Source organism: Macaca thibetana, chromosome 5 (genome assembly GCF_024542745.1).
Source record: "Macaca thibetana thibetana isolate TM-01 chromosome 5, ASM2454274v1, whole genome shotgun sequence".
Taxonomy (NCBI): Eukaryota; Metazoa; Chordata; class Mammalia; order Primates; family Cercopithecidae; genus Macaca; species Macaca thibetana.
The window spans coordinates 4798814-4825965 of record NC_065582.1 but is presented as its reverse complement, the minus strand read 5'-3'; the positions used below and the strand labels follow the sequence as shown (position 1 = coordinate 4825965).

The following is a 27152-nucleotide window of genomic DNA, read 5'->3' as shown; positions in this document are numbered from 1 at the left end:
AGTGGTTGAAAGGAATGAATGGAGTCAGACACACCCAGACTCAAAATATGATTCTGCTACTTCCCAGTTGTGTGATCCTGGGCATGTACACAGGATGTTCACCACAGCACAGCATCCACTACTGTTTGCAATAGCAATGCAAGAGAAACAACTTCACTGTCTATTAAGAGGAAAATGAATAAACAAATTGTGTAAGCATATATCTGCCAAAAAGGATACACTGAGATCTAAAAAAATAACATTGAATAAAAAAGCAGAATTTAAAAAGCCAACGAGGTTGGCACCATGGCTCACGCCTGTAATCTCAGCACTTAGGGAGGCCAAGGTGGGAGGATTGCTTGAGCCCAGAGCCCAGGAGTTCCAGACCACATAATGAGCCCTCGTCACTACAAAAAATTAAAAAATAAAAATTAGCTGGGCATAGTGGTGTGCCTGTAGTCCCAGCTACTGAGGAGGCTGAGGTGGGAGGATCACTTGTGCCCAGGAGGTTGATAATGCAATGAGTCATGATTAACCACTGCACTCCAGTCTGGGCTACAGGGCAAGACCCTGTCTCAAAATAAATAAATAAGCAAGCAAGCAATGATACAATTACATAAAACTTAAAACATATACAAAACAATGCTATGTTCTTCATAAGCACAAACATACAAGCCAAGTTATAGAACATGGATTGGAAAGACATACATTAAACATGAGTATAACCCACGAGGGGAGGGGAGAGGAGTAGTGTGGTCAGGGGAAGGAGAAATAGAAAAACTTGGATAGAGGCCAGCGATCATGGATCATCACAAACATAAAGACTGTGGCTGATCATAATCTAATTTTGCCCACTTGAATGTAAAAAGAAAAACAAACTAAAATAGCCACTGAATGGTGAATCGGTCTTATAACACTGTCATTAAACTCCCAAAAATGTCACCTTTTTTTGTAAGATAATTCACCTTTGAAAACAAAATGTCAAGGAGTGGAATAAAAAGAATTGTGGATACCCCACAGTGTAATGGTGAGCATTCTGGACTCTAAAAAGAACTGAGGTTTTATTGTTTTTTCCTTTCTTACTGTGTTGTGTGGTTAAGAAAAGAATATCTTTGCAATTAAAATTTTTAAATTAAGTTTCTTCAAATTTCAAAAGTAAATGGTTTAACAGCATAGCCTAGAGTAATATCTTATACACTATGGGTCACAATCCAGTGTAAAATCAATTAAGTAGCTCATGTCAATCATTAAACTGACAAAGAAGTAGAATAGAGTGTAATCATCAAGAGTGCATTACAGGCCGGGCACAGTGGCTCATGCCTGCAATCCCAGCACTTTGGGAGGCCGAGGCGGGCAGATCATTTGAGGCAGGAGTTCAAGACCAGCCTGGCCAACATGATGAAACCCTGTCTTTACCAAAAATATAAAAAATTAGCTGGGTGTGGTCACACACGCCTATAATCCCAGCTACTCGGGAGGCTGAGGCAGGAGAACCACTTGAACCCGGCAGGCGGAGATTGCAGTGAGCTGAGATTGTGCTTGCAGCCTGGTAGACAGAGGGGGAGAATCCATCTCAAAAGAAAAAAAAAAAAAGAGTGCATTACGTATTATAAGAATAAGTTTCATGAAACTGTTGTTTCTATTACTTATATGCATGGTGTGCACTAGGCCTTGATGTAAAACTAGCTTCACATTCCCGAGAGTCACAGGCAAGGGTTTGAAATGCCACTCATCTATGGAGATAAAAAGCTTTCATCAAAAAGTAATGTACTATGATACATATAAGATGGAATGAAAGTTTAAACTTTGGGTGGTACTAGACAGTGTCAAGTGGCATAGGTAATATGACAGTGTCTAGGGAAACTCAGCTAATAGATTAAGGCCTCACTAAAATAAATCAGGAGCCAGAGTTGAAGAAATGTAGTTTAAGGCCAAGAACAGTGGGTCGTGCCTGTAATCCCAGCATTTTGGGAAGTTGAGGGGAGTGGATAACTTGAAGTCAGGAGTTCAAAACCAGCCTGGCCAACGTGGTGAAACCCCCATCTCTACAAAAAATACAAAGATGAGCCGGGTGTGATGGCAGGTGCCTGTAATCCCAGCCACTCAGTAAGCTGAGGCAGGAGAATCGCTTGAATCCGGGAGGCAGAGGTTGCAGTGAGCTGCTATTTTGCCACTGTACTCCAGCCTGGGCAATTGAGCGAGACTCCCTCTTAATTGAAAAAAAAAAAAAAAAAAAAAAAAAAGACATATAGTTTAAATTACAAATATAAAAAATAAACATTTTCTTGAAATTTGAAGAAACCGAAATCAGAAAATTAGCTATAAGAGATGGATGATTACACTGTCTGAAGAAATGAAGAGATCTTAAACATAACAAAAGAGCACTTTTACTAACTCACAATCAAGTAATAAGTTTCAATTAATTCTTGGCCCAGAATTAATATTACACATATTTATATAAACTTATTAACAGCCACGTGACTATTACACTGAATGTCTCTGCTGGATTTTACTGGCAAATATATTAATAGGAAAGTTGTTTTTTAATTTAATTTTTTTTTTTTTTGAGACAGAGTCTTGCTCTGTCGCCCAGGCTGGAGCGCAGTGGTGCACAATCTCGGCTCACTGCAACCTCTGACTCCCTGGTTCAAGTGATTCTCCTGCCTCAGCCTCCCGAGTAGCTGGGATTACAGGCGCCGCCACCACACCCAGCTAATTTTTGTATTTTTAGTAGATACGGGGTTTCACCGTGTTAGCCAGGATGGTCTTGATCTTGATCTCTTGATCTCGGGATCCACCCGCATGGCCTCCCAAAGGGCTGGGATTACAGGTGTGAGCCACCGCGAAAAGTTGAAATTTTCCTAAAAGTCCACTTAACGTCCAAATCATTCCAACTCCCATCCCTTAGAAAATTTTAAATCAAAAGCTAGAAATGATTAAGCTTAGTGAGGAAGGTATGTTGAAAGTCCAGGAGACGGGCCAAAAGCAGGCCTCCTGCACCAGTTAGCCAAGTTGTGAAAGCAAAGAAAAAATTCTTGAAGGAAATTAAGACTGCTACTCCAGCGAACACAGGAATAAGCAAGCGAAACAGCCTTACTGCTGATATGGAGAAAGTCCGAATGGTCTGGACACACCAAGTCAGCCACCACGTTCCCCTAAGCCAAAGCCTAGTCCAAAGCAAGGCCCTCACTCGCTTAAGTCTATGAAGGCCGAGAGAGGTAAAGACGATATAGAAATCTCAGGCTACCAGAGGCTGTCTCAAGAGGTTTAAGAAAAGAAGGCTGCTCAGCCGGGTGTGGTGGCTCATGCCTATAAACCCAACACTTTGGGAGGCTGAAGTGGGCAGATCACTTGAGGTCAGGAGTTCAAGACCAGCCTGGCCAACACGGTGAAACCCCATCTCTACTAAAAATACAAATACTGGCCAGGCGTGGTGGTGGGAGCCTGAAGTCCCAGCTACTCGGGAGACTGAGGCATGAGAATCCTTTGATCTGGGAAGGCAGAAGCTGCAGTGAACCAAGATTGCATCACTGCACTCCAGCCTGGGTGACACAGACTCTGTCTTAAAAAAAAAAAATAAGGAAGGAAGGAAGGAAAAGAAGTCTTCTCTATAACATAAAAGTACAAGGCAAGCCAGGCATGGTGGCTCACGCCTGTAATCCCAGCATTTTGGGAGGCTGAGACGGGCAGATCACCTGAGGTCAGGAGTTCGAGACCAGCCTGACCAAAATGGTGAAACCCTGTCTCTACTAAAAATACAAAATTAGTCGGGTGTGGTGGCATATGCCTGTAATCCCAGCTACTCGGGAGGCTGAGGCAGGAGAATCGCTTGAAGGCAGGAGGCGGAGGTTGCAGTGAGCCGAGATTGCATCATTGCACTCCAGCCTGGGCAACAAGAGCGAAAACTCTGTCTCAAACAAACAAACAAACAAACAAACAACAGTACAAGGTAAAACAGCAAGTGCTGATGGAGAAGCTGCAGAAGATCTAGCTAAGAGAATTGCTGAATGTGGCTACAATAAACATCAGATTTCCAGTGTAGATGAAACAGTCTTCTATTGGAAAAGGATGCTAACCATCTAGGATTTTCATAGCTAGAGGAAGAAGTCAATGCCTGGTCTCAACACTTCAAAGAACAGGCTGACTCTTGTTAAGGGCTAATGGAGCTGGTGACTTTAAAATGAAGCCCGTGCTCATTTACCATTTCATAAATATTAGGGCCCTTAGGCTGGGTACAGTGGCTCCCGCTTGTCATTCCAGCACTTTGGGAGGCTGAGATGAGTGGATCACTTGAGGCCAGGAGATGGAGACCAGCCTGAGCAACATGGCGAAACCCCGTCTCTACAAAAAATAGAAAAATTAGGCAGGCGTAGTGGCATGTACCTGTAATCCCAGCTACTTGGGAAGCTGAGGCTGGAGAATAGGTTGAACCCAGGAGGCAGGTTGCAGTGAGCTGAGATCGGGCCACTGCACTACAGCCTGGGTGACAGAGCAAGATTCCGTCTCAAAAAAAAAAAAATCTGGGTACGGTGCCTCACACCTATAATCCAAGCACTTTCAGAGGCCAAGGCAGGCAGATCACCTGAGGTCAGGAGTTCGAGACCAGCCTGGCCAATATGGTGAAACCCCATCTCTACAAAAAATAACAAAAATTAGCCGGGCTAATTTTTATATTAATAGTCTCAGCTACTGGGGAGGCTGAGGCACGAGAACCACTTGAAACCAGGAGGCAGAGGTTGCAGTGAGCCAAGATTGTGGCAGTGCATTTTAGCCTGGGCGAGGTAGCAAGACTCTGTCAAAAAAAAAAAAAAAAAAGAAAAAGAAAAAATCTTAAGGGCCCTAAGATTTATGCTAAATCTACTCTGCCTGTGGTCTATATATAACACAAAAAGCCAAAAAGCCCAAATCACAGCACACCTATTTACAGCCATAATTCACTGAATGTTTTAAGCTCACTGTTGAGATCGACTGCTCAGACAAAAAAATTCAAAATATTACTGCTCATTGATAATGTACCTGGTCACCCAATAGCTCTAATGAAGATGTGCAAGATTAACGTTGTTTTCACGCCTGCTAACAACATCCATGCTGCAGCCCATGGATCAAGGAGTAAGTCAACTTTCAAGTCTTACTTTTCAAGAAATGTATTTTGTAAGGCTGTATTGGTTATAAATACTAATTCCTCTGATGGATCTGAGCAAAATAAATTGAAAACTTTCCCCATTAAGAACACTTATGATTCAGAGGAGGTCAAAATATCAATATCAACAAGAGTTTGGAAAAAGCTGATTCTAACCCTTATGGATAACTTTAAGGGATTCAAGACTTAAGTGGAGGAAGGAACTGCAGCTGTGGTAGAAATGGCAAGGGAACTAGAATTAGAAGTGGAGCCTGGTATTTTGGAGGGCCGAGGCAGGAGGACCAGTTGAGCCCAGAAGTTTTATATCAGCCTGGACAACACAGTGAGATCCCATTTCTTAAAAGAAAAAACTAAACTACAAAATTAGCTGGGCACGGTGGCTCACACCTATAATCCCAGCACTTTGGGAGGCTGTGGCAGGCAAATGACTTGACGACAGTAGTTCGAGACCAGCCTGGTCAACACGGTGAAACTCCGTCTCTACTAAAAATTAGCTAGGTGTGGTGGCACATGCCTGTAATCCCAGCTACTTTTGGGAGGCTGAGGCATGGGAATCACTTGAACCTGGGAGGTAGAGGTTGCAGCAGTGAACCGAGCTCGTGTCACTGCACTCCAGCCTGGGTGACAGTGACATTCTGTCTCAAAAAAAAAAAAAAAAAAAAAAAAAAAAAAGCTGGGTGTGGTGGCACGTGTCTGTAGAGGCTGAGGCAGGAGGATCACTTGGGCTGGGGAGGTTGAGGCTATAATGACCTGTGATCATGCCAATGCACTGCAGCCTGGGTGACAGAACAAGACCCTGTCTCAAAAAAGAAAAAATAAGCAGTGCCTCAAGATGTAACTGAATTGCTGCAATCTCATAATAAAACTTGAACAGATGAGGACTTGCTTCTTATGGATGAGCAAAGAAAGTTTCTTGAGATGGAATTTACTCCTGGCGAAGAAGCTGTGAACATTGTTGAAATGACAACAAATGATTTAGAATACTCAGCATACTTAGCTAATAAAGCAACGGCAGGGTTTGAGAAGACTGACCTCGTTTTAAAAGTTCTACTGTGAGGCTGGGTGCTGTGGCTCACGCCTGTAATCCCAGCACTTTGGGAGGCCGAGGTGGGTGGATCACTTGAGGTCCGGAGTTCGAGACCAGTCTCACCAACATGGTGAACCCTCATCTCTACTACAAATACATAAAAATTAGCCGGGCGTGGTGGTCCATGTCTGTAATTCTAGCTACTTGGGAGGCTGAGGCAGGAGGACTGCTTGAACCTGGGAAGCAGAGGTTGCAGTGAGCCCAGATCCCACCTCTGCACTCCAGCCCAGGTGACAGAGCAAGACTCCGTCTCAAAAAAAAAAAAGAAAAGTTCTACTGTGGATCAAATGCTGTCAAGCAGCATTACAAACTACAGAAATCTTTTGTGAAAAGAAGTCAATGAAGCAAAGTTAATTATTGTCTTATTTTCAGAAATTGCCACAGCCATCCCAACCTTCAGCACTCAGCACCCTGGTCAGTCAGCCGCCATCAACAGTGAGGCAAGACCCCCCACCAGCAAAAAAAATTACAACTCCCTGAAGGCTCAGATGATTGACAGCCATTTTTTAGCCATAAATTATTTTTTAGATAAGGTATGTACATTTCTTAAGCATAATACCATTATACCCTGAACAGACCACAGTCTAGTGTAAACTTTTATATGCACTGGGAAACCAAACAATTCATGTGACTTGCTTTACTGCGAGATTTAACTTATTGTGGTGGTCTGCAACCAACTAAAATATCTCCAAGGTATGCCTTTATTTACTCCCATGGTTTAAACCCCTAGAAATCTAATCCTCCACCTGGTTTTAAGATCTCTTCATGTCACATCTCCACAGTTTATCATCTTTTAAACACTGTATAGAAACTTTCTGGCCTAGCCACTTCTTTTCTAGAAAAGCCCTGTGTCATTGTGAAAATTAACATAAAATAAAATACGTATGCCTTTTCCCCTGTCTGGTAAGTTTAACTTCTGGAGCCCCAGCTGCAGGAAAAAGGTTTTTGTTTTTCCCTCCCCCGTCCCCTACACTTGTCTCCTTGCCAGACTGGGGAGCTCCTCGTCACTTCCTCATCTTTGTATCCCCAGTACCCGATGGAAACCTGACGAATTTAGTCATTCAAATTTTGGACTGTTTATCCTGCAAAGGAGTTTGGAGTTAGGAGATTTAAGATTGAGCCGTGCTCTCTGCTACCCACAAGGGCAGAAAAATCGCCTTGTATGTGTATGGCTGGGCGTGGTGGCTTATGTTATAGGCTCATACCTGTAACTTTGGGAGGCCCAGGCAGGCAGACCACTTGAGCCCAGGAGTTTGAGACCAGACTGGCCAACATGGCCAAACCCCACCTCTACAAAAAATACAAAAATTAGCCGGGCATTGTAGCTCTCGCCTGTTGTCCCAGCTGCTCCAGAGGCTGAGGTGGAAGAATCGCTGGAACCTGGGAGCTGAGGCTGCAGTGAGCCGAGATCCGGCCACTGCACTCCAGCCTAGGCAACAGAGTGAGATCCTATCTCAAAAAAAAAAAAAAAAAAATCACCGTGTTTCAGCCTAGTTTCCTTGATAGTTTGCTGTCCTCTTCCCCCACCCCTCCAGATACACACACCAGAACTATGCCTTTATCTGCATCCATGGTAAGGTCATACAAGTCCCCAAGAGCTGGAAGCCGGCTGCCTCCCTAAATGGCCACAGTTCACGCGCCATGGTGCGTAGTCCGGTGCCTGTGAGACTTTTCAGGTTTAAATTTTGGTCAGCGTTATTGTAAAGATTTAAACACTCATGTGACTTAATTTACAGGAAAATTTACCCAACAATCCCATCCACTAAGCAATTCTTTTGATAACATTTACTACGAAGTGATTTAATTTACCACAGAGAATAAATAAGAAAAATGACTTAATAAAGTAGTTAAGACTCTCTTTACAACAGACTAGGAAAGGGTAAAATTAAAGGATAGTTCATCAGCCCATAACAACCCTCTGGTGCTCAATCAAGACAGAGCTTTGCCAGGAGGGGCGTGGCTCACGCCTGTAATCACGGCACTTTGGGAGGCCGAGACAGGAGGATGGCTTGAGCCCAGGACTTGGGAGGCTGCAGTGAGACATGATCGTGCACTCCACCCTGAGACACAGAGCAAGGCCTTGTCTCAAAAAATAAAAATAGAGACAGAGGCAAGTTTTCACCAAAGCTGCCTGGGAGTCACTGGACACGCCCCACTTGCCAGGTCCTACAGTCAGCAGTAACCCGACTAGCGCTTTCACCGAACATCAGGAAAATACACAGAAAAGCACCGGACACTTTTTAAACTGTCATCTTGTTACTGTGACATTTCTGTAGTTAAATAGTACAATAGGCCTCCAACAAGATACCCAATTGGGTACATGAAAATCCCGGCCCAAATTAAACACCTGTTTCCAGGAACTCTGGGCTCTTGTCCACACCCCCTACCGTCCCCGGAAGGCAAATGGTCCCTCGGGCCTCGTGGGATAGGTTCGAGTACTGAGAGGTAGGAGGCAGTCGTCAGGGCCCTGCATGTGGTCGCGGCCCAATCTCAATTTAGGGATGATCCCGACCCTCAACGCCACCCGGAACGCGTGAGAGGGCGGGACCCACCGTTCTCGCCGGGGAACGGGGTGCGGCGGCGCCGGGACCCGCCGCCACGGGCGCCTCTGTCGTGGGGGCGCGGCCTCCCACCGCCCGCGCAGGCTTCGTTAAACCCACCCCGAGTACTCGCCGCCGCCTGGGCTCCGGAGCGGGGAAACGGATTCGAACGGAAAGGAGCGTGACCCCGCGAGCAGGGAGGCAGGAGCCGCTCGCGCGCCCCTCACCTGAGAGCCGCGGCCGCCACAGCCCCACGCGCGGCGCTGGCGCACTCCCTCGACCCTGAACGGGCTCCCGGCGCCGCGCGCCCGCGCTTCCGGAGGCGGAGAGAGCGGAAAGGGAAAGGAGGGGCGGCGCGAGGCCCGGCGCTTCGGGAGAGGCGGGGGCGCACGCCGGGCCTCGCGCGGCCCTCGCGGCGGGCGTCACAGAGCGCGGCGGGCAGGCGGCCAGGCCGGGGCTCCACGCGGGCGGAGCTGGAGGCCGGGCCAGGGACGCGCACACGAGAAGAGCCGCGGAAGAAGGCGGTCCAGCCCGCGTGGTTGCCAGGGCGCCCTAGAGGCATTACTGCTGCTCCCGGCTGCCTAGGGCGACGCGGGTAGGCCCCGTTGTTATCGTGAGTTAATAGGGAAAGCTGCCTTGATTATCTTGTAATTCTCTACCAAAACAAGAATAAAAAAGGACGGCGGCTGTGTGTTTGTGATATTTTCTATCAGCAAAGTTCTGTTCATACCACTAGTTCGTCCTATGGACCAGAGGCTGGTAGCAGAATGGAAAGACCTTTGCCGAGGGGTCCACGAGGTGGGTAGTTAAAACAATCTAAGGTAAAAATGATCTCTGCAGAATATATTGAATGCAATAACTTCTCGTTGAACTCTCAGGTATGGTAGGATGATGGCACCCCAAAAATGTGTACCTCCTAATCCCCACATCACGTGAATATGTCACCTTATGTAGCAGACAGGACTTAGCTGATGTGATTAAGGATCAAAATGGGAAGATTAACTTGGATTATCCAGTGGACCCAACGGAATCACAAAGGTCCTTATAAGAGGGAGACAAGAAGTTCAAAGTCAGTAGTGGGAGCTGTGAGCACAGAAGCTAGAGGCTGGAGTGATGTCAGAAAGAGGTAATGAGCCAAGGAGTGCAGGTAGGAGCTGCAAAAGGAGGAAACGGATTCTCTCCTGAAACCTTCGGAAGGAACCCGAGCCCACAAATTTTGATTTTAGACTTAAGACCTTCAGCACTGTAAGACGATACACTTGTGTTGTTTTAACTACTAAATGTGTAGTAATTTGTTATAGCAGCAATAGTACCCAATCCAGTAGGTACTCAATAAATATTGTTCATACCCTAAGTGCAAAGAAGGGTAGGAAATATGGGTCTTACCCTGTCCTGGGGAGTTCCAGTAAAGATTGTCTGTTTTCGTCCTTCACAATGCATTTTGTACTTGTTGGTCTTAATTACCAAAAGTATAATCAATTCTCTTTTTGTTGCCTAAAAGAAACCATTGGTTGGGCGTGGTGGCTCACGCCTGTAATCCCAGCACTTTGGGAGGCTGAAGCGGGTGGGCCACCTGAGAGGGGTTCAAGACCAGCCTGAATAATATGGTGAAACCCCGTCTCTACTAAAAATACAAAAATTAGCTGGGCGTGGTGGTGTGAGCCTGTAGTCCCAGCTACTCAGGAGGCTGAGACAGGAGAATCGCTTGAACTCAGGAGGTGGAGGCTGCAGGGAGCCAAGATTGTGCCACTGCACTCCAGCCTAGGCAACAGAGTAAGACCGTGTCTTAAAAAAAAAAAAAAAAGAAAGCATTTCACTTTTTTTTAAGTGCTTAATAAAACTACGTTGGCACCACTTTCCAGGGATAGTTGTTAAACTGTGGTCGGCCGGCACGGTGGCTCACACTTATAATCCCCTGTACTTTGAGAGGCCAAGGTGGGCAGATCACCTGAGGTCAGGAATTCCAGACCAGCCTGGCCAACATGGTGAAACCCTGTCTCTACTAAAAATACAAAAATTAGCCAGGTGTGGTGGTGCACATCTGTAATCCCAGCTACTCGGGAGGCTGACACACAAGAATCACTTGAACCCGGGAGGCAGAGGTTGCAGTGAGCTGAGATCGCACCATTGCACTCCAGCCTGGGCAACAGAGCGAGCCCCTCTCTAAATAAATAAACAAACTGTGATCAAAAGTTTATCTTACAAAGGACTTGAGTAGACATTTCTCCAAAGAAAATATACCAATGGCCAATAAGCACATTGAAAGATACTCAACACCATTAATTAGGGAAATGCAAGTCAAAAACACAATGAGATACCAGGTCACAGCCACCAGGATGGCTTTAGTCAAAAAAAAAAAAAAACAAACAAAAAACCAGAAAATAAGGATTGGCAAGAATGTGGAAAGATTGAAACCCTTATGCATGCTTGTGGGAATGTAGAATACTCAGCCACTGTGGAAAATGGTATGGCATGTTCTAAAAAACTTGAACATAGAATTATATGACCCAGCAATTTCTTTCTGGACATATACTAAAAATAAGTGAAAGCAGGGTCTCAAACAGATACTTCTGCACCCATGTTCATAGCAGTATAGCCAAAAGGTGGCAAAAAAACTCAAGTGTTTGTTCATCAACAGACAGATGAAGGAGAATGTAGTAGATACATAAAATGGAATATTATTCAGCCCATGAACTGTGTGCCTCCGGTCCACGTTACAACATTAAGATGTGCTGCAGGACAGATAGAATGAGATGTATGCCGGGCGTGGTGGCTCTCTCCTGTAATCCCAGCACTTTGGGAGGCCGAGGTGGACAGATCACCTGAGGTTGGGGGATTGAGACCAGTTTGACCAACATGCAGAAACCCCATCTCTACTAAAAATACAAAAAATTAGCCAGGCATGGTGGTGCATGCCTGTAATACCAGCTACTTGGGAGGTTGAAGTAGGAGCTCCTCTTGAACCCGGGAGGCGGAGGTTGCGGTGAGCCAAGATCACACCATTGCATTCCAGCGACGAGAGCGAAACTCTGTCTCAAAAAAAAAAAAAAAGGAAGATGTATTAATGTTCTCCAGAGAGACAGAACCAAAAGGATATAGATAGATATATGAGAAGGAATGTATTGGAGAAATTGGCTTACGTGATTATGGAGGCTGAGAACTCTGATTATACATACACCCTTCGCCAGCTGGAGAGCCTGGAAAAGCTGGTAGTATGGCTCAGTTCAACTCTGAAGGCCTCAGAACCAGGGAATCAGATGGCATAACTCTGAGGCGGTAGGCCTGAGAACACAGGAGGCTGCTAGTGTAACCTGGAGTCTCAACGCCAGAAAGCCTGGAGTTCTGCTGTCCAGGGATGGGAGAAGATTGTATCCCAGCTCCAGGGCACAGAGGAAACCACCTTTTTGTTCTTTCTGGGCCACAGCTGATTGGATGGTTGCCCACATCAAGGGTGGATCTTCCCCACTCAGTCCACTAACCCAGGGGCAATCTTCTTGGAAACACCCTCATAGACACACCCAGAAATAATCCTTTGTTAGTTTTCCAGGTAATCCCAATCCAGTCAAGTTGACACCTAAAATTAACCATTGTCACACTTATCTTACCTCACTTCTCAATGTTCCTCAAACCACACAGGGTGGAGGCTGGACTACCATTTGTTAAACAAATGTCAAAGTGTCAATGCTGATTTAACCGCAATACATTTCTCCAAAAAATATATACAAATGTGCTGTGAGGAAGTTTTCTGACCCCAGGCTTACATTTATTCATATCTGCATTACTCCTGGGTATAACATATGTGGGTGTATTGGAAAGATCAGGGTCTTAAGAGTTACAGGCCTGGCCTGTCAATAAGTTTCAGACCAGTTGGTTCAAGTTATAATCACTTAGCATTTGTTAGGAGGCTAAGTTGCTGCTATTCTCACAAAGCTACAAAACTATCCACTTTTTTTTTTTTTTGGAGACAGTGTCCTGCTCTCTTCCCCAGGCTGACGTGCTGGCGCCATCTGGGCTTACTGCAACTTGTATCTCAGGTTCAAGTGATTCTCCTGCCTCAGCCTCCTAAGTAGCTGGGATTACAGGCGCACGCCATCACGCATGGCTAATTTTTGTATTTTTAGTACAGACGGGGTTTTGCCATGTTGATCAGGCTGGTCTCAAACTCCTGACCTCAGGTAATCCAGCCACCTCGGCCTCCCAAAGTGCTGGGATTACAGGCGTGAGCCACCATGCCAGGCCCAAAACTATCCACTTTTAAGCATAGAATACAGATCAGGATCAATAATTTAACTTTTTTTTTTTTTTCTGTAATATGAGATGACTAACTCACAGAATTCTTAGGAAGCATCATGGCATAGTGATTCAATGCACAAGCTCTGAAGCTAGACCACATGGAGTAACAACTAAATCCTAGTTCTGTTATTTATTAGCTTTGTGATGTTGAGCATGTTATCTTACCTCCTGTGCTTCAGTTCCCCGCTGTGTAGATGGAGATATCCGTTGGGGTTGTTATGAAGATTAAATGAAGTATGTTTGGTCCTTAGAATAGTATCTGGCACACAGTAAGTGCTGTTAGTTACTATTATGATGAGCTAGCGCTAAAATTGAAAAATTAATTTAAATTTATCATAAAGCCTTCAGAATACAGTCCTCGGCATGTAAATGATCAAAAAACATAGATTTGGTTGTTGGTGATAACAAGCCGCTATGCTTTATTTGAATAATTTGGGTTTGTAGGGTACACTTTGAGGGGCTCCAGTTGGCTGAAAATTAACTATTTTAGAGGCAAAAGGGCTTCTTCAAAATTAATTATACTGCTTTATTTATTTTATTTTACTTTTTTGAGACGAAGTCTCACTCTGTTGCCCAAGCTGGAGTGCAATGGCACGATGTCAGCTCACTGCAACCTCCACCTCCCAGGTTCAAGTTTCACTATGTTGGCCCGGTAGTCTTGAACTCCTAACCTCGTGATCTGCCCGCCTCAGCCTCCTAAAGTGCTGGGATTACAGGCGTGAGCCACCGCGCCTGCCCCTATTTTCTTAAAAAAGGAGGAGTAAAGGAAGCTGGTAACTTCTTTTGATCATCACCTTGGCATGGCAAAGTCACATCTAGCATGAGGCACTCTTCATTTCTGACTTAGAAGGTTTAAGAAAGAATGAAGTGAGGCCGGGCGCTGTGGCTTATGCTTGTAATCCCAGCACTTTCGGAGGCTGACGCGGGCGGATCACGAGGTCAGGAGATCGAGACCATCCTGGCCAACATGGTGAAACCCTGTCTCTACTGAAAATACAAAAATTAGCTGGGTGTGGTGGTGGACGCCTGTAGTCCCAGCTACTCGGGAGGCTGAGCCAGGAGAATGACTTGAACCCGGGAGGTGGAGATTGTAGTGAGCAGAGATCGCCCCACTGCACTCCAGCCTGGGCAACAGAGACTCCGTCTCAAAAAAAGAAAAGAAAAAAGAAAGAATGAAATGCCCATGAATACCAATTAATACTAAAAGTAAAAGCTACATCTGCTACTTTATTAGTCTTAGCAGTAATTGCCAGTGTTTAAGTAGCATATTGGCATCTAATTAGCAAGCGTTACCTGTATATTACTGGCTGGGACTATGACGGAAGAAAAGGCAAATATATACTCTAAAAATTATTTGGACCACGTTCTTTTGCGTGGCTGATAGCATTTGTGCTGAATAGTTGGGGGGAAAAAAGAAACAGAATTGGAACCAAAGTGATGATGGGCAGCTGCCTGCACCCTGTTACACCAGCTGACTTCTGTGGACCTTTCCATAGCTAGGAATTGCAGGCTTCACTTACTCCACCGCACGTGTCTGATGCCTTGCTTAAGGCGGCAGGGTGGGAAAGGGAAGGTCTTTAGAAACTGTGACAGGCAGGCTTGGGAACAGCTGCCTATTTAAATAGCGAGTGAAGACCAGGCGGAAATGTTGCAGGCTGCAAGCAAAGAGAAGAGGTTACTGCCGGTGATGAGCGGAGAGGGAGAATTACGGGATCACCTGAGCTGGGGAATTACCAGCGCCGCTGACACCTGCAGCAAAATTTTCCACGAACAGACGGCATCCTGTGGAGGCGGAGGGGAGCGTGCGAAAGAGCGGTGTGCGCCGCGCTGGGTCGCGCCCCCTCCCCGTGGGGCCCCGTCCCGGACCCCGCCCCCGCGCTGTGGGTGGGCGCCTCCTGGCTGTCACTCAGCTGCCGCGGTGGCTCCGGGCCCCGCCCGACACGCACTTCAGGGCGGCCCCGCCCCGCCCGCGTCAGGCTGGCCAGGCTTCAGTCACAACACGGTGGGGCTCCCTGGCTGCGCCCGGCCCGGCAGCTACGGGCCCAGCGCCTGGTAGCGGCGCTGAGGGGTCGCCGAGAGGGGCCCGGCGGCGTCTGCGCGGGCCGCTCCCTCGGTGGACCGCGGGCGAGGCATGAGCGCGGGCTCCCCCTGCCTCCGGAGCGCCGGCGGGGGACCGCGGGGCAGGAGATGTGCCTGTCCTTAGCGGCCCAGGAAGCAGCATGCACCCCGATGCGACCGACAGTGGCGGCGCTGGCCTCAGCCCCGCGCGGGCCGCAGGCGCCGGCGGCCGTCCTGCCCCGGGCTTCAGGCACGAGCGGCGGCCGGAGTCCCCGGGGGACGCGGAGGCAGCAGCGGCGGCGCCGGGGGGCCCGGGCGGCCGGAGCTGGTGGGGGCCCGTGGCGGTGGCCGCACTCGCCGCCGTGGCCCTCTCCTTCCTGGGGCCCGGCGGCGGGGAGGCTGCAGGGGCCGCGGGGCTGAGCTCCGTCCTGCTCAGGCTCAGCCTGTACCTGAGCTGCGCTGCGGCCGCCTTCCTGCTGGGGACCCTGTTCGCCCTAGTCTGCCGGAGCCCGCGCGCCCCGCCGCCCGACTTCGCCGCCGCCTGGAGCCGGCTGGCCGCGACCTCAGCCGCCCGCCGCCCGCCGTGGGTAAGTACCGGACTCCTGGCCACCTGGCTCCGCCGGCCCTTCCCGCTTCCGGTGCCAGCGCCCGCGCCCCGAGCCCCGGGGGGCCGCGGCGTGCCCTTCTCGAAGCGGGAAGCCCGGAGCCGTGGGGCTGGGCTGCGGCCCCGGCACCCCGCGTGCGGCGGGCTCCGGGCTCGCGCTCCGCGGTGCTGGAGGAGATACGCGTTATTTACTAGGCTCTGTGGTCACTCGACAACCATCCTCAGTCACAGCCCTGACGGTCTCCCCGGACCTTCGGCGTCGCTTGCCGTGGGAGGGTAAGAAGGCAATCACGGCGTTCGCTCCGCGCAGGCTCTGCGCGCGGTCCTGGCCATCCACTTGGTTCTTCTGGCCGTTCTCGGTGGGAGGCAACTTTATGACCGTTTGCTGATGAGGAAAGTTGCTTCGGTCACTGGCCCCGCACCTCACCCCTCAAGCCCGCGTACGCTTCCCACCACCCCATCCTGCCTTCCACCATGCTGATAAGTATTGGAGTAGTGCAGTCCCCGCCGGCTTCTGTGATTTGGAAGGAGGATGCCAGAAATCACTGGTTTGCACCGAAAAGAAAGCCATCCTCAGCGTGCTGTGGGACATTAGGGCTGGGGCTAGGGAATGTAGGAAAGCACAGCATTTTAAATGAGCGCTTCTCATCCTCAGTTGCCAAACCCACTGCCCTATCTTTCTTTCACATTCCTTCTCATAAGCCTTTAAAGGGAACTTTATTCTATCCCAGCTTAAAAATTCACTGCTCGACAGAGTGATACCATCATTCCACTGAAAATGCCCAAGCGCTTTGGGGTAAGAGAAATGGCAGTGGCTCAACTTCATAAGAATATTTGTTAATGATCATTGTCCCCAGGGTTTGTATTTGCTTATCACATGACCTGCTCACTCCTTTATTTTAAAAGAAAGCATCACACTTCACCAAACTACTCTCAGTGTGTTAGTTCAGATTGCAGCACTGAGATAATGGCGGAAGGCTGTAGTAGGTAACAGACATTTCACTCAGAAGCTGATAAACAAGGCAGTATATTAAGGAACAGGCATCTCCTCATTTTAGAAGTGGTCTCAAAAATTAGTAACGTTTGTTTCTCTTACAAAATTTCCACTTAGCCATCCGTTTTTCATATCTCATTTAGCAGGAGTTGGGGAGCAGATGTGTCTCTCCTCTCGCTTTTTTTTCTGCAATGACAAGTAAGATTTTACTAGTTGATTTGTTGATCAATAAAATATGACTTAATTCTTGGGTATTGTAAGATGTTATAATTGATTCAGTAAATATTTATTGAGCTTCTTGTGTGAGCCAGGTACTGTTTTGGAAGCTGAGGTTGAATCAACAAGACACGTAAATATCCTGCTCTCTGGAGATCTTATGGGGGAGCAGGCAGCAAATAAATACTGTGGGATAGTGATAAATGCTTCTGAAACAGTGATTAAGAGTTAAGAGACAAGAGGGACTAGCAGGGGGGGGAAGAAGTTTAGAGGGTTAGGTCAAGATAAAAGTCCTGGTATTACAGTCCATCTCCCAGGGCATTGAAAGCCTCCTGTTGTGGGTTAGCAATCTGTTTCCTGGAAAATGCATTCCCCCAGATTTGCCAGCTCACTGGCACCTCTGGGTAGGTAAAACGTGGATTATCATCTAGAAAGATTGTTTAGTAGAGGAGTTGGAGAAAATAGTATTTTAAAGGTGACAGAGAAAATGAAGCAGCATGTATAAATCTCTCATGAACACTACCCGAAGATTTCAGGTAATACAAGAGGTGAAGTATAATATAAGGAAAAGGAATATTGGTAATTATTTTTGTCCTTGAATTCCTAAAATAGCCTTAAATAAGAAATTAAGTGCGTTAGGGGCCAGGCACAGGTTCACCATGTTGCCTAGGCTGGTCTTGAACTCCTGAGCTCAAATGATTCTCCCTCCTCAGCCTCCAAAAGTGTTAGGATTACAGGCAGTAGCCACTGTGCCTGGCCTAACCCTGTCTCTTTAAAAAAGAAAATTTTAAGTGCATTAGGAAATTACATTGTAAGTTATGTATTGCTTAGAACTGAAATACATGTCATTCACATGAAATTCTATTTTCTTTGTAGTACTGGTACTGTTTACTCAAGCCTCTAGTGCTGTATTTCCAATAATTTGTGTAATTTGTGTGCTTTTTTTTTTTTTTTTTTTTTTTTTTGCTTTGAGACAGGGTCTGCTCTGTTGCACAAGCCACCATGCCCGGCTAATTTTTTGTAGAGACAGGGTCCTCAAGTGATCCTCCTGCCTCAGCCTCCCAAAGGGCTAGAATTATAGGCATGAGCCACCGTGCCTGGCTATGTGTGCTTTTTAAATGTTCTCTTCTTTATGAATGGAAGAGTGGGAAGCAGAAGCATGTGGTGTAGTATAAAATATCTACAGTCAGTGCTGTGCGAGCTGGACCACACAGGTCAGCTAACATATGTGGAGGGGGAGGCTGTTTAGCAATGAACCAAATGGAGCTCCTTAGAATAACGGTGACTACTGTACAAATTTGGATTCAGCGTGAAGAAGAGAATCCTCATTTATTCTTACATATTTTGAGTTCTCCTAGTGTGAGCTATACATGTCAGACACTGGGATCAGTCCTTCTAGCTATGTATCCCTTCCTTCCCTTGTTTTTTCTTCTTGACTTCTTTTGGCAGAGGAAAAAAATGCATACACTGTTAAACATAGGTAACTAGGGAAGCCTCACTGAAAAGGGAAAGGTGATTTTATGTCTAGAGGTTTTCAAATGCTTCTGTATGCTTCATAGGGTAATAGTTATCCATTGTAAACTGCCTGTGGTTAGGACCTGTGATTGACACCTTTTGTTATCGCTTATACCTAGTAGGAGCTCAAGAAGCGTTCGCTGATGATGATGACGAAAGTTACGTCCATTTGTGGTCACTAACTTAGTGCTTTTCCCTTCCAGTTGATCTTGTATCTATTGAGCATCTCCTATGTGCATGGATTTTGATTTACTTGGATGAGAATCTGTCGATTAAAGTTCTAAAAATAATTTTCATCTCAGAAATTTCATCCCAGACTTCCGTGGTACCTTCAGATAGCACAGAAGCTTTTATGAAGGTCAAGAAGGTTGATGCTAAAGTCTTGACAGATGATATCTGGACCCCAGTTTAGAAAAACTTGGACTTTTGTTACAGGTGAGCAGCGTGGAACTGTGATGCTCTAGGGCCAGCCTGCTCTTGGTGTTGACAGTTGTGAGTCCAGCTTTGTTGTGTGGGTTGTCGCAGTATCGTGTCCCGTGTCCAAGGTTGTTTGATTTTCTGCCAGGCCAGTTAACTCACCTGGGTCTGAACCTCATGTTTACTAGCCACAGTTACTTGACCTCAGCACTTGATCCAGCCAAAACAACAGCAAGAGAAATAGGGCAAGAATGAATCCATAGTTCAGAAAAACTTGTTATCATCACAAGATCAGCAGTTCGAAGTGTATCTTCTCATAATGGAAAAGAGGACACCATTTCTTAGGTTTTGATGGTAGGAAGGTAAAATAGAGAAACTGTCAGTTTTTCTGTGGTGTAGTCTAATGCAGATTTTTCTGTTTTACTCTGTGGTTTATTAGATCTTTTTTTTTTTTTAAAGACAAGGTCTCGCTCTATTGCTCAGGCTGCAGTGCAGTGACCTGACCATAGTTTAACCGAGTACCCCCACTTTCCTAAGAGATGGTTTAATTATTTTTCTCTCTCTTCTTTTCCCCCCAGTTCCCCACTTCCCCTTTAGAAATGCAAATATAGCCTGTTACCTCCCCTTTAGCAGACTCTCCCTGTAGGGCAAGTTCATCTGCCTGCCAACATGCTCAGCCCTTAGAGACTTCTTTCTTTATGTCCCCTGAGTTCAAAAATAAATAAGCAGTTGCTAATGAGGATTGGAGGGCTGATACAAGAAGTCCACAGAAGTTGGGTGTGCTGGGTGTGGTGACACACACTTTTAATCCCAGTGCCTTAGGAGACCAAAATGGGAGGAATGTTTGATGCCAGGGGTTGGAGATCAGCCTGGTCAACACAGAAAAACTCCATCTCTACCAAAAAAAATGACAAAGAAAAAAAATTAGCTGGGAGTGGTGGTGCACATCTGCAGTCCCCAGCTACTTGGGAGGCTGAGGCGGGAGGATCGCTTGAGCCCAGGAGTTTGAGGCTGCAGTGAGCCATGATCACACCGCCATATAGAGTGAGACCTTGTACCTTAAAAAAATAAAAATAAAAAGTTGAGTGCTCAGTAGAATATTGGAAACTAAAGGCCACTGCCATGTGAAGAAAGCATTAATGAAAGACTTAAAAGTTTAGCCAGAAAGTAGTTTAACAAGTTCATCAAATCGGATTAATAAGCATTTACTGAATGTCTGCCACCTACCTCATATTCTGACCTTGTGAGGTAATTTTGTTGTCTAGTTAGTTGCTGAGTGCCAGTGTCAGACACAAAGTGTGTGCTCAATAGATGGATTTTTAGAAGAACAATTTTAAGTATCCAACTGACATTTTTAGGTCTGAAATTTCAACCACAGTTTCCTAGAGAAGGGTCAGAGCTTTGCAATAGGTGGCATTAAGAACTGGAATAATGCTTTCTGTAAGCACATGGCACTGTTTTGGGTGTTGGGGAGGATTCCAAGATGCACAAGAGTACTCCCTTCCCTGCCCTCTCCAGCCCAGTAGATTCAACCCACAGGGAGGCCTGGGTGGGAGACCAGATGTTTGTAGAGACAGACAGTAAACACATTCACACAGCAATCTACTGCTCCAGTTCGCTTGGGTCAGACGACTAGGATTCCTAAATGAGTTCTTTTACTAATAGAAATGTTCTTTGAGTAAAACAAACTCATTTAGTTACTCGAGGGGAAAAGGAAAAGAAACGGGAATTAGGGAGACTACATACAGCCTCTTTGTGACTCTTTCCTTTCTTGTGCTAATGTGATAAACTAATCCTCAGTCATTTGATTATGGATAATGGCATGTAATATATTTACTGTCTTCAGAATATTCTTTTGTATTTTAACTGGGGAATTTAAGTCATGGCGGCCACTGAGAAAAATACTTTTGAGGAAGGTGGCTTTTTGAAAACTTTAAATCCTCTCTGTGGTATAAGCGTTGTTTTACATTAAATTCATTTTTTTCATTTAAATTCATTTCATTTCATTAAATTGCATTTCATTAAATTTCATTTAAATTAAAAATGAAAAATTTTCATTTTCATTTAAATTAAATATTTTTCATTTAAATTCATACAAGATCTGGCTCTTTCGCCCAGATTGGAGGGCAGTGGTGCCATCTTGGCTCAGTGCGATCTCCTCCTCCCCAGCTCAAGCCATCCTCCCACCTCCTGCCTGAGCTTCCTGAGTAGCTGGGACCACAGGTGTGCACCACCACACCCAGCTAATTTTTGTATTTTCGGTAGAGATGGGGTTTCGCTATGTTGCCCAGGCTGGTCTCAAACTTCTGAGCTCAAGTGATCCACCGATCTTGGCCTCCCAAAGTGCTGGGATTACAGGTGTGAGTCACCTCGCCTGACTTAAATTCATTCTTTTTTAATTTAATTTTTTCCATAGGTTGCACAATCATATGATTTTAAAAAAGCATGCAGAAAGTTATACAGTGAAAAAACATCTTCCCTCTAGGCAGCCACTATTAATAGTTTGTGTTTATTCCAGATATATTTGACACACATCTAGGCACATACACACATGTATTCAAAAGGAGAAGTTTTTGATACATATAATCTTGGTATGTGAACAGTGATTACACATAAAGGAAAATTGTTTTCTGTATCATCTGTCATGATGGAACTATTAAGATTAGTCAGCATAAGATGAAGTTGTAGATGAATAGTGATAACTTCAAAGTGTGAAGGTACAATACATAATTAGGCCTGGGACAGAAAACAGTGCTAATCAAGTGTACCTAGGAAATGACAAAAATGTGTATTTGTTTGTTTGCTGTTTGTTTTTTTGAGATGGAGTGTCGCTCTTGTTGCCCAGACTGGAGTGCAGTGTCACGGTCTTGGCTCACTGCAACTTCTGCCTCCTGGGTTCAAGCGATTCTCCTGCGTCAGCCTCCGGAGTCGCTGGGATTATAGGTACCCGCCACCACACCCGGCTAATTTTTATAATTTTTAGTAGAGATGGGGTTTCACCATGTTAGCCAGGCTGGTCTTGAACTCCTGACTTCAGGTGATCCACCCGCCTCAGCCTCTCAAAGTGCTGGGATTACAGGCGTGAGCCACCTCCCCCGGCCAACACGTTTGTATTTGAATTTAGCAAAATCGTCTAAAGGAAGCAATATGTGTTCTTCTAATTTTTAAAAAACAACAAAATGGGTCCAGAGTACATGTACCACTTGTGATTTGAGTTACCAGTGAGTATGTGAGATGACTCACAGGAGCTAGGATTGGAAAGGTAGTGTTGGCCAGGCCGTGGAGATGCCGGGGAATAGAACTGAATTTTAGTCTTCAGGCGTGGTGACTGTTGGCATTTTCTGAGCCCAGGAGTGATAGCATCAGAGCTGTGCTTTGAAACATTGAATGGATATGTGATTGGGATGGACTTAAAAGGAGAAATACTGGGCCGAGTGCGGTGGCTTATGCCTGTAATCCCAGCACTTTGGGAGGCCAAGGCAGGAGAATTGTTCAAACCCGGGAGATGGAGGTTGCAGTGAGCCAAGATCACGCCACTGCACTCCAGCCTGGGTGATAGAGTGAGACTCTGTCTTGAAAAAAAAAAAAAGAGAGAGAGAGAGAAATACTGTGTAGCTGCAATGATGAAAAGTGAGCGTTAATGAAGCTGTGTTTTTGTGAACGGAGACAACAGGCAGTACCTTCAGGAGTGAGTGAGACTTTGATACGATTTTCATTAGTTATCATTACAGATAGGTTCAAGAATATTCTCAGGAGGGCCCTAACATTTCTTTTAAACAATAAATTCAACCCCAAACCAAAGGATCCCACAGTATATAACAGCAGATGTATCCTAGGAACGTCTCCCAAGTTGAATATTCTACTTGGAGCCTTCTTAGTTCTGGCCGTTCCCAGGGGATTTATTTCGCACACCTGAGTCTTAAGCTGCTTTTGTTTTTGAAGCACACTGTCACATTGGTCATGGTAATTGACTGTTGCCTCCCTAAAAATATCTTAGGCTTCGTTTCCCAACCATATCATTTTGGGGATGGGAAGTGCCCTAGATTCCTTAAAATGTAGAATTCTTTATAGTCAGAATGGTACACATGGTTGTGCTAGAAAGGTGACGCAGCAAGTTTGGTGCCAAGGGTTCAGGACACAGAAAATGAACAGTGTCTGTGGAAGGCTGTTAGTATTGAAACAATTGCATACCACCTTGCCAGCATTTTTAACATTGCAGCTGTACTTTTGAAAGAAAAAATTGCAAACTCAGAACCTGTATTTTTATCCTTCACAGCTGTAGGTCACCTATCCCACCTAGGTTGTTTGGTTGAATGGGGATGACAGGTAGGTAGGCAGCCCTTCACAGGGGCTCTTCTAAATAGCCTGAGGATTTAGGTCTAAGTCACACCCTGCTTTAGTCTAGGAGTGTGTGCTTCTATAGTGTTTTGAGACGGAGTCTGGCTCTATCACCCACGCTGGAGTGCAGTGGCGCATTCTTGGCTCACTGCAACCTCCGCCTCCCGGGTTCAAGTGATTCTCCTGCTTCAGCCTCCCAAATAGCTGACACTACAGGCGCCCGCCATCACGCCCGGCTAATTTTTGTAGTTTTAGTAGAGGCAGGGTTTTGCCATGTTGGCCAGTCTGGTCTCGAACTCCTGACCTCAGGCAATCCGTGCCCCTCGGCCACAGAAAGTGCTGGGATTACAGGCATGAGCCACCACTCCTGGCCTGCTTCTGTAGTTTTTGTAAGTATGGTGGAACTTTCCAGAAATCCCAGCAGGTTTGTATGTATGTTGGTGGGCCTCTCAGCCCAGCTGCTGCTTTGGGAGAAGGCAGCTAGGTGTGTGAGGTATGCCTGCTTTGCCCCTGCAGCTAGCCAGCACTCAGCAGCTACTCTAAGCACTTGCCAGTCCTGCTGTTTGTCAGCCCAGGGTTTCTAGGTATGAGTAGCCACAAGCTGGATATAAAGAAAAATGAATATGGTTTAACTCTAAGTAAAATGCTTCTGAAGCCAAGAGGGGAGCAAGGGATTGTGCATCTTTAGGATAAGACACATAAACTTGTTTATTAGGCTTCTAGGATCTATTCAATAGGCTTTCTATTTTAGTGTGGAATATATCTCTTGGAAAATTAGATAAGTATTTTACAAATACTCATTTCTAAAGTAACCTGAATTTCTGTAGTTCTCACCCACCTGTATATATGGGTGAGTTTACATAAATTAAACTAATTTTAAAGTTTTTTTAATGAGGTTCTGATCGCATACAGAACCTCATCCTCTTGCAGTACTCCTACGTCCTTGCTCTACCACCCCATCAGCGTTTCCGGGAGCCACAGACAGTGTCCCATGTATTTGGGGATAATTTCAACTTCCATTCTTCCATTCTTGTTGCCTGCAAAGCACTGGAGAGAGGTCCCTGTGCTATGGCGCCACTGCCAGTCTGTGAGAAAGATGTTCCCTGCCAGGGTGCTACTGTCTCAGTCCTCCAGAGCTGCTGTCTGGAGGGGCTTGGTCTGTCCTTCGGGGTTTATCTAAGCCAAGGCCCCATGTATGCTTTATAGAAGCTGGGAGGTTAGCCCTGTTTCTCTCACTCAGGCTTGTTTTTATTTTTATTTTTATTTATTTATTTTTTTTGAGACGGAGTCTTGCTCTGCCGCCCAGGCTGGAGTGCAGTGGCCGGATCTCAGCTCACTGCAAGCTCCGCCTCCCGGGTTCACGCCATTCTCCTGCCTCAGCCTCCCGAGTAGCTGGGACTACAGGCACCCGCCACCTCGCCCGGCTAGTTTTTTTTTTTTTGTATATTTTTAGTAGAGACGGGGTTTCACCGTGTTAGCCAGGATGGTCTCGATCTCCTGACCTCGTGATCCGCCCGTCTCGGCCTCCCAAAGTGCTGGGATTACAGGCTTGAGCCACCGCGCCCGGCCATGGCTTGTTTTTAAAAAATGTTTTTGGGCCAGGCATGGTGGCTCACACCTGTAATCCCAGCACTTTGGGAGGCCGAGGTGGGCAGATCACAAGGTCAGAAGATTAGGACCATCCTGGCTAACACGGTGAAACCCTGTCTCTACTAAAACTACAAAAAATTAGCCGGCGTGGTAAGCACGTGCCTGTAGTACCAGCTACTCAGGAGGCTGAGGCAGGAGAATCACTTGAACCCTGGAGGTGGAGGTTGCAGTGAGCCAAGATCGTGCCACTGCACTCCCGCCTGGGCCTACAGAGCGAGACTCTGTCTTAAAAAAAAAAAAAAAAGAAGAAAAAATGTTTTCTTCTTACGGAAGCTAAGGAACTTATGCCCCTCCTTGCATCTCCTGTGAAGACAGCATCTTCTTTTTTCTTGTGGCTTCTCTCCATCTGGCTCAGACTGACTGCTGGGATCAAGCCAGGGCCTTCTCTAGTCCCCAACCCTGAGTCCCTACACATAAGCCACCTCCCACAAGGCCTCTTCCTCTTATGTAAATCAACTCATGAAAATACATACCTGAGGGCTGCTTGCAGGCTGCCAATTTGTTATACATGAAATCTACATCTCAACTGTTCCAGAAATTTCCATGTGTTTTTCCTGAAGCAGAGTTGTTAATCTCTTTTTTTTTTTTCCTGATTTTTTTCCCATTTCACTGAATCTTTCTTTTTTTCTGAAATTGCAACCCCTAGATAGCTCAGAAAGTTGGATGTTTCCCAGATTTGCATTTGGGTCATTCTTGAGGTCTCATTCTTTATTCTCTTAGTTTAGGGCCGTCTCAACTTTGGCCTCCTACAATGATCATCCCTGTCGACATTGAGGACTTAAGAGATTTATTCCTGAGTTTCAGATCTAGTTTTGGGCCTCAGACTTATTTATTCAACTGCTTAACTTGACATTTCCACCTGGCAGTCCCAGTGGTACCTGAAGCTTGAGTCCATGACATCTTATGACCAATGTCTGTCTCTGTTCCTCTTGTTCCTGTGTCAGTGAATAGCACCTCCGAAAGTCAGGTCCCACAACTGAGTCCTTTTTTTTTTTTGAGACGGAGTCTCGTTCTGTCGCCTAGGCTGGAGTGCAGTGGCGCGATCTCGGCTCACTGCAACTTCTGCCTGCCAGGTTCAAGCAATTCTCCTGCCTCAGCCTCCCGAGTAGCTGGGATTACAGGCGCCCACCACCACGCCTGGCTAAATTTTTATATTTTTAGTAGAGACGGGGTTTCACCATGTTACCCAGGATGGTCTCGATCTCCTGACCTCGTGATCTACCCGCCTCAGTCTCCCAAAGTGCTGGGATTACAGGTGTGAGCCACCGCGCCCGGCTTAACTGAGTCCTTCTTGACATCTCCTTCTCCTCATACCCCATAGGCACTCCATCAAGTCCTGTCCTTTTACCTCTTTTGTTAATTTTATTTTTTTATTCATTTATTTATTTTTGAGACAGGGTGTCACTCTGTTGCCCAGGCTGGAGTGCAGTGGCACAGTCATGGCGCACTACAGCATCGGCCTCCTGGGCTCTTGTTATCCTCCATGCCTCACCCCCACAATAGCTGGGACTACAGGTGGGTGCCACCACACCCAGCTAATTTTTTTTATTTTTATTTTTCTGAGACAGGATCTGGCTCTGTTGCCCAGGCTGGAGTGCAGTGGCATGATCTTGGCTTCCTCCCACTTCAGCCTTTCAAGTAGCTACGTCTAAGCGTGCGTGCCACCGCCCTTGACTAGTTTTTGTATTTTTTGTAGAGACGGGTTTCACCATGTTGCCCAGGCTGATCTTGAACTCCTGAGCTCAAGCCATTCATCTGCTTTGGCCTCCCAAAGTGCGAGGATTAAAGGTGTGAGCCACTGTGCCTGACCCGCGCTAATTAAAAAAGTTTTTTCTAGAGATGGGGTCTCTGTGTTGCCCACGCAGGTCTCAAACTCCTGGACTCAAGCCATCCTCCTGCCTTGGCCTCTCAGAATGTTGGATTACAGGGGTGCCTGCCCTTATCTCTTGAGTATCTTGCATTCATCCACTTCTTTCAGCCTTTCCTGCTTGGTCTCAGCTACCATCATGTCCCACCTAGATAACTGTAACAACCTTTCCATTGGTCTCTGCCTCCATGTTGGCTCCCCCTTCCATTGATTCTTTTAAAAATGCAAGCCTAATCAAATTCCTCTTTAGCAACATGTTTGTTTAAAACTTTCAGTAACTTATTGTTCTTCCTAGCTCTCTAGCCTAACCTCCAGTCATAATTACTGTCACTCCTCATGCTCCACCCTCAGTCCTCATAGGGCCCGGCTTTTTCTGTCTGTAGGGACTTTATATATTGTTTCCCCTGCCTTGAGCACTCCGCTGCCCCCTGTACCTAGTTAACTTCTCTTCCTT

General features: G+C 46.2%; 2 protein-coding genes across 8 annotated transcripts in view; one reads left to right on the top strand and one right to left on the bottom strand.

Moving 5' to 3' along the window:
- CFAP97 (cilia and flagella associated protein 97) overlaps positions 1-9096 on the bottom strand; it is a 47463-nt gene extending 38367 nt beyond the window's left edge. For 2 of the 5 annotated variants that reach the window (XM_050792595.1, XM_050792593.1), the window contains exon 1: positions 8759-8924. The gene's annotated coding sequence lies outside the window, so the exon portion shown is untranslated. Of the gene's footprint in view, positions 1-8758 lie in introns of all 5 variants that reach the window. The other 3 variants (XM_050792591.1, XM_050792592.1, XM_050792590.1) reach the window with 3 other exon arrangements.
- Positions 9097-9313: 217 nt separating this feature from the next.
- The window catches only part of SNX25 (sorting nexin 25), a 150001-nt gene continuing 132162 nt past the window's right edge, over positions 9314-27152 (top strand). The window contains exon 1 of one of the 3 annotated variants that reach the window (XM_050792586.1): positions 9314-9544. In XM_050792586.1, coding sequence (XP_050648543.1) covers positions 9491-9544 — 54 coding nt within the window. In that variant the 5' untranslated portion in view covers positions 9314-9490. Of the gene's footprint in view, positions 9545-15029; positions 15685-27152 lie in introns of those variants that run through there. The other 2 variants (XM_050792585.1, XM_050792587.1) reach the window with 2 other exon arrangements.